The sequence below is a fragment of the Procambarus clarkii genome, chromosome 60, assembly GCF_040958095.1.
Source record: "Procambarus clarkii isolate CNS0578487 chromosome 60, FALCON_Pclarkii_2.0, whole genome shotgun sequence".
NCBI lineage: Eukaryota > Metazoa > Arthropoda > Malacostraca > Decapoda > Cambaridae > Procambarus > Procambarus clarkii.
Window position 1 is genome coordinate 17,394,956 of NC_091209.1, and position 17,768 is coordinate 17,412,723.

Sequence of the window (17,768 nt, forward strand, 5' to 3'; positions counted from 1 at the left end):
CCACACATCAGCAAGGCGAACATTGCAAGCGTGCAGATCGAGCAGCGGTACACACACAACTGCTGTTGCAAGTGGAAACTCAACAGCAAGGAGGTCCGGGTGAGACAATTGCCAGTGCTTCATTTAATCTCAAACTTCACCTTCCACCCACAACGTATTAATAGTTCTTATTAAATAACAATAACAAGGTTAAAGCCATTGTAAACTAAGAAGAAAATGTATTGTATAAAAATATTAATGGGGGAATATAATTTGATCATTATATCGTGCCTGAGGCAGAATGATCTTGTTGCCTCTCCGCAGTTTCTGTTATCGTGCATAAGGTACAGTATAATGGGGTGAACAATAAATTAAATTGTTGCTCAGTAAATTTATGCACATTGTTGTGTTAAAACGTGTACTCTCCAACCTCCCTATGACACTTGGCATACAGTCACATCACCCTTCAAAATTTGGTGAGGCTGTAACGGGGGGTGGGGGAAATAGCCCTATCTTGTCCATTATTCCACCCCCCAGTTAACTAACGAGGCCGGGGGAAACAGCTCTCTCTAGTCCGTTATCCCGTCCCCAGTTAGCTAACTATTCTAGAGCACTCCCAGAGTTCCTAAGGCAACCATTTTGCCCTCAATCTCGAACAAATAGACGAACATTCTCTCCTATGGATATAGATACACAATTAATAATATTACAGCATCTACCTACCTGATTTTTTAGTTTGAGAATCAATGTTTTTTTCTGGCCCAGGCTCTGACCAAGCCTCCTGGTTGGTCTGGTGAACCAGGCCATTGGATGCCGCTGCTCGAAGCCTAACGTATGAATCACAGCCTAGTTAATCAGGTATCCTTTGGAGGGGTTTATCAAGTTCTCTTGAACACCTTGAGAGGTCGGTTCGTTATGACATTTATATATAAAGAGAGAGTGTTAAAGTCTTGGGCCCTTGATATTAGTAGAATTTCTCTCAGCGTATCTGTTGCACCTGTTTTTTAACAGGGCTATTTTACACTTACTGTCTAACAATAATATATATAGAAGAGTACAAGGGTACTTCTTGGTTATTATCTTGTGAGGGGTGGAGGAAACTGCTTGCTTACTCTGTTAATCCCAAGTGCGGTGCCAGTGATGCCATTACTCAAAAAAAAGTTTATGTACTAATTTATTTGACTTATTTAATTAACACTTGACACACATTAATTCCCAGATGATCTCTTCATTGATATGAGTAAAAACTTCGATCACGTTTATCCCAATAAGCAAATTCTAAACTTAAAATCATAGTCAGGCATCCCACATTTGTCTGTTATAGATAATGCACACGGATGTTAGCAAGCTTGCTTGCACTGCCTGTAGGTCTCTTACTTTCTTATAACAAAGTACCTCACCATATTGCATGTTAACTACAGTATTTAATGTAAATAGATCACTACCCCATTTAACTCAATTACATATTAAGACAAAAGCTATTACTAGTGCACCTTAAATGCAAATTGTTTAGCATATAGAATCAGTTCCTAAGCCCATTAATGTGCCCCTCTTAACTTTTCCTCTGCAGCTCACAGGGTATCGGTATACATAATGAACTATACTAAAGCAATATTAGACATCTTTTGAACTATATTCAATTGTTAAATCCAATAATATGTAGTAATACATAGTCATCAAAGACATTATTAAAGCATCAAATATAAAGATATAACCTTTCCTATTAACCACATTTAAAGCTACTGCAAGCTTGCAGCATATTATATAGGAACTCTCCTGTCTATATCTATGAAATCTAATGTTGGTGTGTCCAAAATAGAAGGCCAGACACTTGTTCTTACGTCACCCAACTTTACAAGATGGCACATGTAGGATAGGAGTCGGCCGGAGTCCCACCCTTTAAGAAATATTAGCATCTACCTGTTGTGTACATGTTGTTGGTTCCATGGTTCAATGTTCCCATGGGTAGACCTCCTTGTTTGTTTTCTTGAACTAGGCGGTTGGACACAGTTGCTCACAGGTTAATTGTTTTTATATTTTGTATAAATCACACCCTGCAGGTTTCACGAGTATGAAATATGGCATACCTTTTCCGTAGAGTTGTTTTATTACCTTTTGTATTAATTCAAATCAAAATCAAATCAGATGTTTATTCAAGCAAGAGTACATACATACAAGATGAGTTACAGCCATAGTGTTGGATTTCTTGAAAGAGCTAGTACATACTATACCTAAAACCACTAATACGTACAGCGTTTCGGGCAAGGTGAGGGGAAAAACACTTTGACTAAAACTTAATACTAATTGAGATCAAATCATAAATTGAGTTGAAAAAGGTAAAAAGGGAGTGAAAACAAACATGGAAATCAGCAGGTATGCAAGTTAGTCAACAAACAGTATTGTTTGAAAATAGCAAGACATGGGTTGACATTTAGGGGGGTAAGGTAGGTTACATGGAGTTTGTGATTGGGAAGGTCATTCCACATTCTGGGTCTGATTTGCAGAGCATTTCTAGTTTGGTTAAGTTGCACTCTTGGAATATCAAATAGGTATTTGTTTCTGGTGTGGTGCTCATGGGTTCTGTTACTACCTTCTAGGAGGCATTACAGTACAGAGTTTTAAATATATGGAGTACACTTGAGAGGATGTGCAGTGACTTGCTTACTTGCAATTCGTAATGTTAAATTTTCAATTTAAGTCAATTCAGTGACTTGTAATTCATAATGTTAAATTTTCTTAAGAGGGCAAGAGATCTTGAGGGAAAGGGGGGAAGAGTGGGAGAAAGGTAGAGAGGTGGCAGATAGGGGAAAAGAAAAATAAGAGGTGGATGTGGGGGAGACTCGGGCACAGACGGGTACACGAACTAGTTTCATTTATTAATCAATTAGTGCATATCAATGACTTACCATATGCGACTAACCTTAACTTTATACTATGCCCTCATCTTCTCAAACCCAACCCCCCACACCCTAGAACTAGATCATACAGTAAACAATGAACCAACATACTTCCTGCGCTGGTTTCCTGGTTTTCATCGAGGCAGTTACTGGCGCTCGGGTAAATTCAGGAAAATATTTAATATGTGTGTGCCCTGTACAGGTCAATGCGGCCAGTGGCTGAGACGGGAGAGTTATCGCGGCTGAGATTCAAGATGTACTCTGTATATGCATGGGGATGTCCTATTGTGGTGTCCCTGGTCGCCTTCACCATCCAGGCTCTCCCGGAACACATTGAACTCATCAGGCCAGGTTTTGGCAACAAGAAATGCTGGTTTCAAAGTAAGTGACAAGTCCTTTAAGGTGGTGATCTGTGTTGCACTCCTGGTAGTGGTGAGTGTGTCACTCCTCATGGTAAGGTGTATTAACCCTGGTGGTGGTGAGTATGTTTCACTCCTAATAGTGGTGAGAGTGAGTTGTGTTGTTCCCCCTGGTGGTGGCAAGAGTATCACTCCTCATGGTGAGCCGAGTTGCTCCCCCTCGTGGTGAGCCGAGTTGTTCACCTCGTGGTGAGCCAAGTTGCTCCTCTCGTGGTGAGCCAAGTTGCTCCCCTCGTGGTGAGCCTAGTAGCTCCCCTCGTGGTGAGCCGAGTAGCTCCCCTCGTGGTGAGCCAAGTTGCTTCCCTCATGGTGGTAAGAGTCAGTTCACGCATCCTGGTGTTGAGAATGAGTGTTTCACAACTGGTGATAGTGAGAGGGATTGTCACTTCCCAGTTGGTGGTGATGAGAGTGAACTGTGTTGCATCCCTGGTGATGGTGAGAATGTACATGGCTGTAGTACACAACTTGTCATGAAGATAGTGAGCCATGTCCCTGGTTGAAGTGATAATGTTGTATCATTGATGGTGTGAGGGCGAGTGTTGCCTGCCAGTTGAAACAAAAGCATTTACAACAAGGTACACTTGTTATTGTGTTTAATCATTGATTTTGAAGATTGCTTCTTTGATGGTGTGATAGTGTGGGATAAAATCCACTATCTTGTATCTTGATTATAGTGATGCAATAATGATGTAAAATGTTGTTTATACAGTGTATTGATGTGATAGTATTGTTGAACATTGATTACCTAGTATCTTTGTGATAGTAATATCACATGTTGATCACAAAGTATCTTGATGTGATGATGACACTAAATGACAATTTAGTGTTACTGTAGTGTGATAATCATCAATGTGATACACACACAATAATAAAAATAACAATTATACTGTAATAAGTTCTACAGAACTTATTGTACAGTACAGTAATGCATATATTTATATTAACATTGTGTGTCTGCAGATGACAAATCGCTTTGGGCGTACTTCTATGGGTTTGTACTGGTGCTGGTGGTGGCGAACGTCATCTTCTTTGCCCAGGTAGCATACATTCTCCTGGTGGCTCAGAACGACCCCATCCTGCAGCGCACCCGTGCCCAGAACAGAGAGAGGTCAGTCCATGTCAGCACCATCAGGTAAAGAATAGCAGCATGATTTGTAAATAAATAATGTAAGCTATGGAAAAGATAATCCCTACTATCTGAAGAGCATTACAAATATTCTTAAAAGTTTTCATATCAGAATTTGGATAATTTTTGTTTATAAATTATCCTTAGAGCTTTCAGATATTTGGGACACTTTTTAGATATTTGGGTTCAAATGCGAATTTTTGTCAGAGATAAACTTTACAATTTTTCAGCAACAGTAAAAATGTATTAATTATATTTTTTATGATTTTTGTACCTAACTATAAGCAAATACATGTTCTATCGTTTGTGCTAACACTTAAAAAAAATCAAGATTATAAAATAATGAAAGATAAAATGAAGACAGTCCAATCTCAATCCTTTAAAATGCTGTACAGCAAACTGAGACATCATGTCTTATTAACCAATCAATGGACAGAGAGGGATGGGGCCGTGAGCAAACATTTATAAGGGACACACTGCCATGGTAAGGGCATGATCAGATCATGTTGCTATGAGAATGGCCCTGCATGCTAAGCCCTAAACCATGCAAGTAACTACTGAAAGTACTACCCGTAAGATATAGTCTCCACATTCAATCCCAGAAATTTTTCAGTATGTGATCAACCATGTTTTACAAAGAAAATACATTAGACTTTATAACTTTGTTGCAAACATATAATAGTCATATTAGTACAGTGTATAGCTACAATTAAATTAATTTGGAAAAAGTAATAAGTACATTCTCATATAGTCACTAATATATATAGCCTTCCAGCTGTCTAAGCACTAATTTAATAATTGAAACATACATTGAGAATTTACTGAACAAGAAAAAAGTTACAATACATGACAGGTCCAATTACAATACTGTGGCATTAATCAGGAATCCTGGGTTCGAATCCCAGGTGAAACAGAAATGGTTGGGCATATTTCCAATCACTTAATGACTCTGTTCACATAGCAGTAAATAGGTACCCAGGAGTTAGTCAGCTTGTGGGGGTTCCATCCTGGGAATGATCAGCAGTTCAGAGATGTTTTAAGTACCCTGAAACATTTGAAAGTCTTGTGGGTTCCCAATCAGTGCCTGAGGCTTCCAGTAAACATGTGCCATCTTGAAAAAATCGATGGTAGGCCACTGTAGCCTCACAGAGGAGTTAAAGATCCATGCACTACCTAGGGCAGTGCATTCTACAAAGTAGTATGAAGTCTTGGGAGCAAACTTCTGAATTCACCAGAAAAGTCACTCTGTCAGAGCAGGGGCAATACCAAACAAGCACCTAGGAAAGGGTTGCCCTAAACATGCAGCTTAAGGCAAATTAGAAACCAAATCCACACAATAGTGGAGCATGAAAACACATTCAAATGAAGCAAACACTGAATTTGGAAATAATACACAAAGCAAATGGCCCCCACAGAACAAAGTCCATAGGGTGGCTCACACTTATCTTGGGGAGCAAAAATGGGTTCGCTAAAGCTAGTTGTTGGTGACCCAAGGAGGTCCACACTCATGGACACTAGTGACAGGACTAAGGATATGGTGACATGGAAGTTGGGAGCTCCCTGCGGTCCCACCACCTTTGGTCCCACTGGGACCAAAGGCCAAAGCTCATCTCCCACAAGCACAGCCAGGCGAGTACCTATCGGTGGCCAGCTGTAACTATTGGATGGTTCGATCTATCTACTGAGTGAATTGTTTGCAGAGACATTTGCTGCTTTAGTTCTTTTTTTTTTCTCTGAACCAACTGTCTGTATTGCTTTGCTTACTTTCTACATGTTTTCTTTGTGAAAGTGATTGTACAATCCCCTTGCTTCCTTTGCCTCTGTGAGGAAGGTGGGGCCAGGTTCTGACTTTGGTTGCCAGTAGGCAATTCCGGATTTCTAAAGCTGATGTGACTTGTCTGTGTGGAGCCATCTCAGCAAGCTAGCTTCAGGGAGCCACTGAGGCCCTACCAGAAAAAGGAGTTTCATTACACTTAATATTTTTTTTATTTTTTTTTTAATTTTGACTATGGCAATTGATATTCAGTTTATTGTCAATGTAATTACGAAGTACTGTATTTCCAATCTATTCTGCTCTCAATTTGGTTACTGTTAATTCTTAGTTCAGTTTCATTGGTCGACATGTTTCCAAACAATATGTAATGCATTTATTCAGTGTTAAGGGTGAGTTTGTTAATAGTCATCCACAAGTGGACTTCTTCTTTTGTAGTTAAGTATTTGCTGTGTCAGAATAAGTGGGTTAGCATTTGACAAAATTAAGGTTATGTCATCAGCAAATAGAATTTGCATCAGGTGTTGCGTGGCATTTGGTTGATCATTGATATAAACGAGAAAAAGGAGTTGGCCAAGTATACTACCCTGTGGAACACCGGTGTTAACTGACAGAGTGGAAGAAGTAACATCTTTCACAGAAACATAGTGGTGCTTGTCACTATGGTAAGATCACAAGTATTGAAGGGAGTGACCTCTGACTAAAGAGTGTTGCAGTATGAGAAGAAGGTTAAGTCAAAAGCCTTATGCAGGTTAACAAATAAACCTTCAGGGTACTAAATTTCTGCCAAGAGCTGCATGTATCAAGTGAAGCATCTGTCTGCATCCAACCTGTGTTCCCAATTAGTATGTCTCATTTTGTCCCCGATGTACAAATTACAAAATACTGTACTGTACTACGAAAAGTAGTAGTTCACAAAAATCTAATTTTTCTATGCATCGGTAGATTAGGTTTGGTGGGTTGCTTGGGTTTATACGTTTCTGGTTAGATTAGCACAAGTTTTGTATTATTTCTGTAAGCTTACCACTTTTATGGACTGGGATTATTCTAGTCTAGCCTTAAGAATAACTATATATACAATATTCTAGTTAGGTTACAGTGTCAGAGTAATTATGAGATTGCGTTACATCATTGCCGGCTGGTATGGTCAGGCTAGAGGCAGAGTTCTTTGTGGTGATATTGTTGTAGGAGCTACAATGAAGTTGGTAAGAGGTTGAGAGGAGTCTGACTCCTTGTTGTGTTGGATTCAGACTGATTTGGCATGGCAGTTTGCTGCCTTATATAACCATCTGCAGCTGCTACCCAGACAGTCACTTGTCCTCTAATACAAGCTGAAATCACCACAATACCTGTATTTTTAGTTTATGTAGTGGAAGTGAGTTTTGTACTTTGTGCAATACAGGGCTGTGAGAGGAATGAACATGATGCTTGTAACAGCCATAAGAACCATGCAGGATCTCTCTACATGTGGGGACATGCTTCAGGTAAATTCAGGTACTGGTAGTACTAGTTGAACACAAATTACAATGATAGGTGTGAACCTGTTAATCTAAGGAATTGTGTCTAAAATACTTTACTGTATAATGAAACTGCAGCACCTAGTATTCCAACAAACTTGCTTCATTTTGCCCTTTATTTGAGTTGAAAGATATCAGTATACTACTACTGTATAAAGAAAAACAGAGCACACGTTATGTATGCTTATGTTACATTATGTTATGCTTATGTTATGTCAGTGCTTATGTTAATTCTGCCTTGTGTACATTATGTTATGCTTATGCTATGTCAGTGCTTATGTTAATTCTGCCTTGTGTACTTGCAGGATGTGGCTCTATATTAAGCTGTTTCTAGTGATGGGTCTCACATGGCTCACCGAGGTAATCTCTTGGCAGGAGGGGACATGCGAGGCCTGGTTAGTATCTCTTATTTACACCTGTATCCGGTACCTCTGTTGAACGTCTAACTCTTCTGTTAGGCAAATAATCTCAATATGAAAACAGCATTTAAATTCATACACAGCACAACAGATTTAATCAAACAGGATATAAAAATTTTAAAGATACTAAAATTAAATATACTTTGCACTGTACATTTTTATGTCGGGCGTTCTGTGAGCCAGGAACCAGTTCCCATAAATCTGGAACCATTCGTTTTGTGATTGCTCATTGGATAACTATTTACATTTGTTTATAAATTACTGAATAATGATGGAGACATTGACTACATAATGTTAATACAATTAATTAATACAAAGCAACCCATTTCACGATTTCGTCCTATGACTCCAGACTTATTTGATATCCTGTATAATCTCTGGTAAACTTGTTAACCACACACTTGGTAAAATGGTTAACCACACACTCGGTAAACTAGTTAAATACACACTCGATAAACTAGTTATCCACACACTTGGTAAACTAGTTAACCACATACTCAGTAAACTTGTTAACCACACACTCGCTAAACTAGTTAACCACACTTACCCCTCTTGCTTAGTCATGCATGTTGTGGTTGACCGTGCCCTCACCTGTGTACTGTATAATAACACAGCACTGTACTTTCTTTGCAGGATGATCACCGACATCGTCAATACTCTCCAGGGCTTCTCAATCTTCCTCATTTTCATTTGCAAGAGGAATATGCTGCGAAGAGTAAGTTTGCGTTGGCCTTATTATCATACTCTTGTATTACATTTGAATCTCCAATAAGTCTAATTAACAAAGCTGTTTATTAATTTGTTTATTAACAATGAATCTTGCATGATACAGTACAAGAGATCTAATTATTTTATTATGTAGTTTAACTGAATTTATCTGAGGGCCACCATTTTGTCCTGAGGGTCAGGATGCTGGGGGCTTGTCAGAGGGCCACTCATTTTTCCTGATGATTTTATCCAGCTAGATTTTGAACTGCAGCAATGTTCTGGCATTTATGGCTTTTGATGGGTAGTGGGTCCATGGATTTTTTTTTATATTTTATTATTCATATATACAAGAGTTCTTACATTCTTGTACAGCCACTAGCACGCATAGCGTTTCAGGCAAGTACTTAATTATAATCAGATAGATAAAAAAGCATCTTGTGTTTTCTTTCCTACATTATGTCTTGTCGTATTTGAAACCATTGTTCCTTGTTTGTGTTACAGCTGACCTTTTAAAGAAGTGGTATGAAGGATAAGGGATCTTTTGAAGAAGTGGTCTTGATCAGTATCCTCTAAATTTATTATTTTTAAAAGTTTTGATGAGATCAGCCCTGTCATGTCAAGTTTGCAGTGGCTCAAATCCTGTGGCCCTCAGCTGACTTGGTTCAGGAATGATTTTTGTCACCCGATGCTAAAATTTCTCCAAAACAGATATGTTCTTCTGAAGATGAGGTCTCAATGCAATGATTTGTCTGGTATTCCCCAAGTTATTCTTATTAATAACCTATTTCTCTCCTCTTTCTTTTTTAAATGATCTTCAGTCTATCTGCTATCTTGTATTATCTACCCATCATTTGTTTTGCTTTTTTCCAGATCTATTTTTCAATTACATGCAATCCAGTAATAGAAATGAACTAATAATTTAAATGCTTTGTTCTTAACTCATAATTGGGGGTCCCGGGTTGAATTCCCAGAGGGGCAGAAATGGTTGGACACATTTCCTTGCACCTTATACAGTACCTCTGTTCACCCAGCAGTAATTAGGTACCTGGGAGTTGGGCAGTTATTGTGGGGTTGCATCCTGGGGAGGGTCATTAAGACCACTATTCTAAATAAATAAGACAAACACATTACTGTACTAGCATGCTTTGCTATCATACAGATCCGCAACAACTGGGAGCCATATTTGCGTCGTGTGAAAGAATTCTTTGGCTCATCCCGTCCAACAAAGTCTGCAACGGGCAAAGGTAGCCAGGAGAGTTCATCTTTCAGCTCTTCTGTGAACCGGCCAAGCCATTCTGCAGCATCTCAGAGGACAGTCCAGAGTCAGATCTCACTTGATCCAACTTCTGCTTCAAGGTCAGTTCATGTGAGAAAACTTAGGCCTGGATGCAAGAATATTTGTACAGTTGGTGCATTAAGGTCATGAAACCCACAGGACTATTGTGTTCTGGTATTATAAATTTATAGGTTTAGAGCACAAGTAGCAGTGAGGTAGCCATTTGAGCACAAGAGCCAGTGAGGTAGCCATTTGAGCACAAGGAGCAGTGAGGTAGCCATTTGAGTACAAGTAGCAGTGAGGTAGCCATTTGAGCACAAGAAGCAGTGAGGTAGCCATTTGAGCACAAGTAACAGTGAGGTAGCCATTTGAGTACAAGTAGCAGTGAGGTAGCCATTTGAGCATAAGTAGCAGTGAGGTAACCATTTGAGCACAAGGAGCAGTGAGGTAGCCATTTGAGCACAAATAGCAGTGCTCAAAGTATCAACTAGATAGTTGATACATTGTAAAGAGCTGGAGGAGGAGGAGGAGAGGCCACAGCTTATATTTTTGTTCTTCGATTTTAAATAAAACTTTTGTTTCAAACTCCTTGAATATATGAAATCTTTTAGTGACATATTATAGTTTAGTGTAATGATGTTTTACACAGATTTAATTTGAGTTCAAAGAACCCATCTATTATTGTAGAAATGCTTTACATCTACAATACTGCATACATAAAATAAGAAAAGCTGCAGTTAAGTATAATTATAGATTCCTTCTATATCATGCCTTATTCATCTTGATATACATTTATTAATAACAGTATAAACATAATGTACTTTCTTGAATCATAGACATGACGGTATGATTCCTTGATATTGCTATTCATGTTTACATCCTCTTAAGTGAATGATTGTTACAGAAAGTTGTCATCATCATCACTAGTATCTACCACCGGAGTCCAAGTACACTCTCCCAACTCAATTTCAATGGACACGATAAATGAAGTTTCGAGCCCTGAAGGTGAACAAGCTGAAAAAAACAATGGACTTAATGAACACAGTGTTAGTTTATCTCGTGTGCCAAATCCTGCGAATATGAAAGAAAGTACTTTCAGCGTGACTGGTAGTCAGTATATACCAAAGAGTGCGTTAAACACAAATGGTGAACAGACAGGCAGCGATCACCTGCCAGACAACAATAATGAACCATCACTAACAACTGCCGAAAAGGTTGCATCCTTAAGAACACCAAATGAAGTTAACACAAGACAGGTAAAGCATGAAACACCTGCACCAATAGGAAAAATTGACAGTGAAGTGCCTTGCAAAAATGCAGAGGAAGTTACATCAGTGAGAAACACTGACAGTGAAGTGATTTTGGAAAGTGCCGAAGAAATTTCACCACCGAGAAACTTTGTCAGTGAAATGCCTTCCAAAAGTGATAAGGAAGTTACACAGCTGACAGAAAGTGAAAATTCTTCACAGAACAAAAAATTTGTGAATGCTCCTCCAGAAAATACTAATGAAAATAATATTGTAAGGACCCAAGAACAAAGTGAAGTGTTTGGAATAAGTAATGGGTCAGTGTTGCCAAGACACCACCGAGCATTTACGACAGAGGATGAAGATGATCAGCCTGTAGATGTGTGACACGTATTCATGTTTGAATTCTGCTGCAAGTTTTATAATTAGTGAGAAACACTATTTGACAGAAAATATATATACAATTCCATATAAAGAGTACCACTGTATTTACAGTATAGCATTTATTACTATGCACTCGGTTGAAAACATCCACAATTAGACAAGCATGTTGGGAATTTACCTTTTGCTGTTCACAGGCGTGTATAGCAGTGAAACTAATGGTGCGCACTGCGTGTTTTAACATGAATCACATGGCATAAATCACTGCAGTGACAATTAAGTGATCTATCAGTGCTGGTGAATGATATACTTCCTGATGAGTGCAGGCATCCAGCCTTTATGAATCTCACTGATTCATATCGTCTTTTAAATTATCAGTTATATTTTTAAAGAAATGTAGTCTGTTTAATGGAAATATATTATATTCAAGAAATTAGTAATTAATAAAAACACTATATATAAGTACTGAAAACTATTTTGCATGCTGTTGTGTGCTAGAACATCACTGATGATTGTGTTACCATTATGTGTTAAATGTGGGATTGTTATTTATGTAATAAGATGCTGTAAAGTTGTTGATGAATGTAGCAAGCCATTAGAAGCTACAGTATAAAACAATTGCAAATATATATTTCTCTTAAGGCAAATATTTTACTTGACTGAATTTAATTCCTACAAAAAGGGCAAAATAAGTGTCCATCAAGATAATGTAAGCATAATTTAGTGAAATCTTTTGTTACATCACGTGAAATTATGGTAATTTAATCTGAAATGAGGCTAAATACAATCTCTGGATAGTAATGTATGATAAATCATGCTTGCATGGAAGAGCTTCACATGAATTTTTGACAGGCTATATTACCAGAACAACAAACTAATGTAGCACTTGTATATTGAAAGCTTTATTTGTAATTGTAAGGTTAAGAGCACAAGTATGAAGTTTATATGTCTTGTTGCCCAAGATATTTATCTTTGACATGCATGCAGTTTTAACTATTGTGCATTCTTGTAAATACTGTAATTTTTGTGGTTTGTGTACACTAAGCAAACTTGCAATTTTAGATACATCTCCTCAGATACTATCAATGTGCACTCCTCCCCGTTACCTCGGATACACTTGACATGCCCTATCTCTTCAGATACTACCTACATACACTTTTCCCTATCACCTCAGATACTATTGCCATGCTTTTCTCCCCATCACCTCAGATACTGTAACCATGATCTTCTCGCCCATCACCTCATACTATTAACATATACTTCTTCTCATCACTTCAAACACTTGTTGACACTCACTTCTAATCTGGGGCATTCCTCTTCTCATAATCCCCCCCCCTCCTCTCCTTGCGTCCTGCTGACACACCTCACACATCTCCAGAAGACAAACACCTCATGTCTTGGCCAGTGACTTGTGAGACTAGAGAGGTATAGTCGACATCTCTTCTGGTGATGGCATTTATGTGGGTTGTATAACCTGTATAGCAAGCTCTTTAATCATAAACAAAATGAAAAAGAGTACACAAATATATGTGGTGGGAGTACACATCTGTCTTCTGATCTATGAAGGTAAGAGATACCTAAATTATAAGACAATTTTTTTTATATAAACATGAAATGATAATGTACAGTACAGTACAATTTGAAATACTGTATTAAATAGATAATATTTGGTAAATACTAATGTATAAGACAGGAAGCCAACATTATAGAAAGGCATTACAGTATAAAATATTAAGAGTAATTCTGCATGAACCAAAACAGTATTAGCTGAACTAAATTACAACTACAGAATATACCTGTAAGTTGTTGAAACTGAATATATCTTTGTCATAAACAAATCATATGCTGTGTAAGATTTTATTATACTCAATGTGCATGTACAGTGTATGTGTTTTTTATTGGTTATATTGCTTAATCGTAAACAAATGTACTTTCACAACTCATTGTACCTTCTTGTAAATAAATAAATGAGCCCATCTTTGTGAAATAATAATAATAATAATAATAATTCATTGTGTCGGGGGACAGGCATGCGGTCTTTATACTCCAGAAATTACTGATCCTGGGGGTTAAGGGGGGGGGACCTTGATATAAGCCTAACATTATATAATAAATGTATGTCAGATTGCAATGCTATGATTGTTTTTACTAAAGCTCTGTAGAACCATTCAGTAAATTCTTGTGTAGCAGTTATTTCTGCAGGCATGCTACTGTACAGTGTATTATTGTGTGACAGCCCCTTGATTATACCAAGAAAATCAGGATAAATAATGCTAGGAATAGCATCCAGTTTCATGTCGACCATTGTTTATAGGTCTCTGTACAGTCTTGACACCATACTCCCTTCCTGAAGCTTCCCATCAGGGTATTGTCACTGAGGAAGGTTCTCTCCAAGAGCCTTTATCACCACACACAAACCTTTCATTCTCAAGCTCGCTAATCTCTTCCCTACTCTTATTTCATATACTTTATTCTTTATTTATTTAACACTGCCTCTTGTGTATATAAAACTTATTACCTCTTATTAGTGTTTCCCTCATTTTTATCTTAGCCTTGCCATTCTATAGAGATCTATAAAATCCTCAACTTCCCATTCAATTCCATCAAATACTGTAACTTTATTGTTATTTACATTGACATTTATCTATATTCACACACTATCAAAGTTATTTATGATCATTTACAATTCCTCCTCACTCTAAGCAAAGAATACTACATTCACCTGAATTCCTCCTCACATGTAAATAACATATTATCTTGACTACTTTCCTAATATATCCATATACAATATATTAAAGAACCAGGAAACTTTGGTGAAGCAAGTTGTGTATATCATCCATCAAAGAGTGGATTAATGATCTATATTCTCATACTCTGGATTTTGTAGTAAAAACCAAAATAAATAAATACAAATGATGAAGAAAAAGAATGAATGTAAAAGTTTGAGCATGCAATATTTGAATACAATATTAATAATAATGACTATAAAAATGATTTGCACACTATGGTCAATCTGGAGACAAAACCTGGTGTGCTAAAGTGCTGATGAAGCTTAGTGGAGACCTTAATACACACTGAACTGCTCTACGTGTAATATCCAAATGTACTTTGTTTCTGCACTAAACTGCTCCTTTTGATAATTACTTACTTCTGCACTAGACAAAGTGTGTGTGCAATAAGTGTGGAATCTTATTGGCATAACCATTGTACTGTATATTACTTAAGATAATGAACCCGAGTCTTGAATTTTGTTGGTGTTGCAAAATAATTTACATGATTTGTGTGGGTGAATTTAGTGCACTTTACATTTTTATCCTGGAGTTACTTGATAGGCGAGCCACAGATGATGAAGTACCAAGGTCGTGTGATGATCCAAACACAGATTTCTGTACAAGATTTCTGTACAAGCATTTCCAAGCAGTTTTTGTGTTAATTATTCCTAGTGTCTGATGTAGTGTTCTAAAAGTGCATATACATATTGTACATGATCATCATATCCCCAGCATTATAATCAGCTCCTGACTCAGAATTTAGAAGGCATTCAAAGTACAGTACTGTATCTTAATCATAACTACGCTGTTGGCTTTTCAGCCTCCCCATCTTTTACTTCCCTCATTTACTATCCGTCAAGTAAGTATATAATTTCAGAATTGGTTTTGTTTTGTTCATCTCACAGTACAGTACTGTATCTTCTCATATAGTTTGGCTTCAGTATTTATAATGCAAATTTCTTTAATTTTTGTAAACTTTACACTTTTTAACATAGACAATGGGTTCATCTCTTATTTTCCGATTCTTAATACAAAATATTTTTCTCTAAAACCTTCAATATCGGTCTGATCACTATCCTTAGAACTCGAACTAGATGTGTCCAAATATTTATCTATTAATTTTTAAAGGTTGTTTATTGTAAATGGCCCCATAACCAAGCTCTAGTCCATATTCCTGTATTATTGTGGAGACCTGATATATTTCCTTAATGGAACCCTCCTGATTATTGAAATGTTTAGCAGTTTGTTATAGTATTGTTTCAGGGTGTTTATTATGTCTTGATCATGCAATTGTATTTGCACAGCTGTTGTACTGTATTATGTCACTGACTATACAGCTGTATAGTTAGCTAACAACCAATTGTCCTGGGTTTGCTTTCCATGCAAGACAAGATGTTGAAGGACATTTTCTTATGCCTAATGCCAATAAGTACCTGGGAATTAGATAATTGTTGAGGGTTGCATCCTGGAAATGACCAATCATAGGCCTAGGGAGGTCTTGACAAGCCTAACTGCCTTCCTGTCTCCAATAATAGGAGACTAAGTTTGTCTCATCAGCATTATAAATTTGTCTGGATGATAAGTTCTGATCAATCACTATACTCCTGAAATCTGTCCACACACTTAACTGCACCAGCATCATTGGTTGACTGCCTTTCTTGTGCCTATTGTTATTCCAAACTATGAAATTCCCTTTCCTTCTTCATGAGCAACCATCTTGCCACTGTTAATTTAATTTTTTTCACAGTTCTCTTACCATTCTCACACTGCATCATCAAAATGTTTTACTTTAGCCTTGCTGCTTTTCTGTTGTGAATGGATTAATCTCTTTCATTTCGAGCATAATAATCAAAGATCTTAACATTAGCATTCTTTCGTCTCAAAAATCATCTCAGTACATTTCCTTTTCAATTCACTCTTAGCTTGATTGGCAAAATACAATATTTGTATTTTTACAATACAATATTTGTATTTTTAGCCAACATAGTGCATAGAAAAGCAATGCTAGGTCAGTGTACATGTGGGGTTCAAGTGCACATGAGCACCTATCATGTGTATCTATCACACCTTAAGATAGAAAACAGGAAAACTAGGCCTCTCTGTGTCTGGCTGCATACCTTATTCAACTCAATATGTACTCGGACAACTTCAACCAGACATATTAATGGGAAACATGTTAAACCTTGAAACTGACGTCTGGAAATAGTGTAGTCGACTGTACAGTATATATATAATATTGTATATACTATTAATGCATATAAACCTTGTTGATGAATTTAGATATGCAGGAGACCTTGTAAACCTATTTTTTATTTCCAAAAGAATTTAAAAGAATAACACACTCATATATATGTTGTAAATTGTTTTACATGTATTTGTCACCAATCATTTAGTTGTATAATTATTTTAATTAAGTATTGTGTCAGTATCATACGTGTAATGTTAATAAATATTGGATGTAATTTATATGACATGTGAAATAAATATTGTGCCATAATCCATTGTTAGTTACTATACCTCAGTGAATTTACCCGAGGTCCACTAACACTAGTGGCCTCGACGAGGACAGGAAGCCAGCGGCTTGTCACAACTCGGTGTTATAACTATCTATGTGGTCTCCAGAACCCAGTGTTATTATTATTTCAGAGATCCCCATAACCCAAAATTGTAACTACTGTACCTAAGCTTCGATGTACAATACTGTATAGCATAAATATACCAAGTTATAGTATAATGTAATAATACATCTGACAATCAAAGATCTTATGTTTGAAGCAGAAGAGAATGGATTAATGAAAATCCTCATTACATGCAAAATAATCAGGAAGAGCATTGACAAAGAAATCGAAAGTTCCAAGTGTGAATGGAATTCCATCCAAAATCCTATTGATCTACATTTAAACAATAAAAAAAGCTTCCATATTTTTGTTTACATTAGGTAATTTGCCAGACTCGCATAAATAGGCCATTTACCTGGATAATAATCGTTCTTGGCCTCGGACCACTCGGAACATCTCTTCCCTCGTCACTGCTCTACCCGTCATCTTGCGCTCGACACACATCCCTGAGTACAGCTTCACTCCGGCCCTGCAGTATTGTCTCACAAATTACTTTTTACCATACTGTTGTAATTCATTGAGAAAATGTATTAGTATGTTTTTTTTTTATTAAAATTAGGTATGCACAGCAATGTTCTGCTACCCTGTTCTATATGAAATATTACAGAGTGTAGATAAAAAACTAGCTATAGGTTCAAC

At 37.2% G+C, this 17,768-nt stretch overlaps 1 protein-coding gene across 2 annotated transcripts in view; it reads left to right on the top strand.

The window, feature by feature from the left end:
• LOC123766744 (uncharacterized) overlaps positions 1-11,795 on the top strand; it is a 48,065-nt gene extending 36,270 nt beyond the window's left edge. Inside the window, exons 4-9 of one of the 2 annotated variants that reach the window (XM_045756084.2) lie at positions 3,079-3,257; positions 4,256-4,403; positions 8,015-8,104; positions 8,762-8,843; positions 9,996-10,192; positions 11,017-11,795. In XM_045756084.2, the coding sequence (XP_045612040.2) occupies positions 3,079-3,257; positions 4,256-4,403; positions 8,015-8,104; positions 8,762-8,843; positions 9,996-10,192; positions 11,017-11,746 (1,426 nt within the window). In that variant the 3' untranslated portion in view covers positions 11,747-11,795. Of the gene's footprint in view, positions 1-3,078; positions 3,258-4,255; positions 4,428-8,014; positions 8,105-8,761; positions 8,844-9,995; positions 10,193-11,016 lie in introns of both variants that reach the window. The other variant, XM_069307619.1, reaches the window with a different exon arrangement.
• Positions 11,796-17,768: the final 5,973 nt, after the last annotated feature.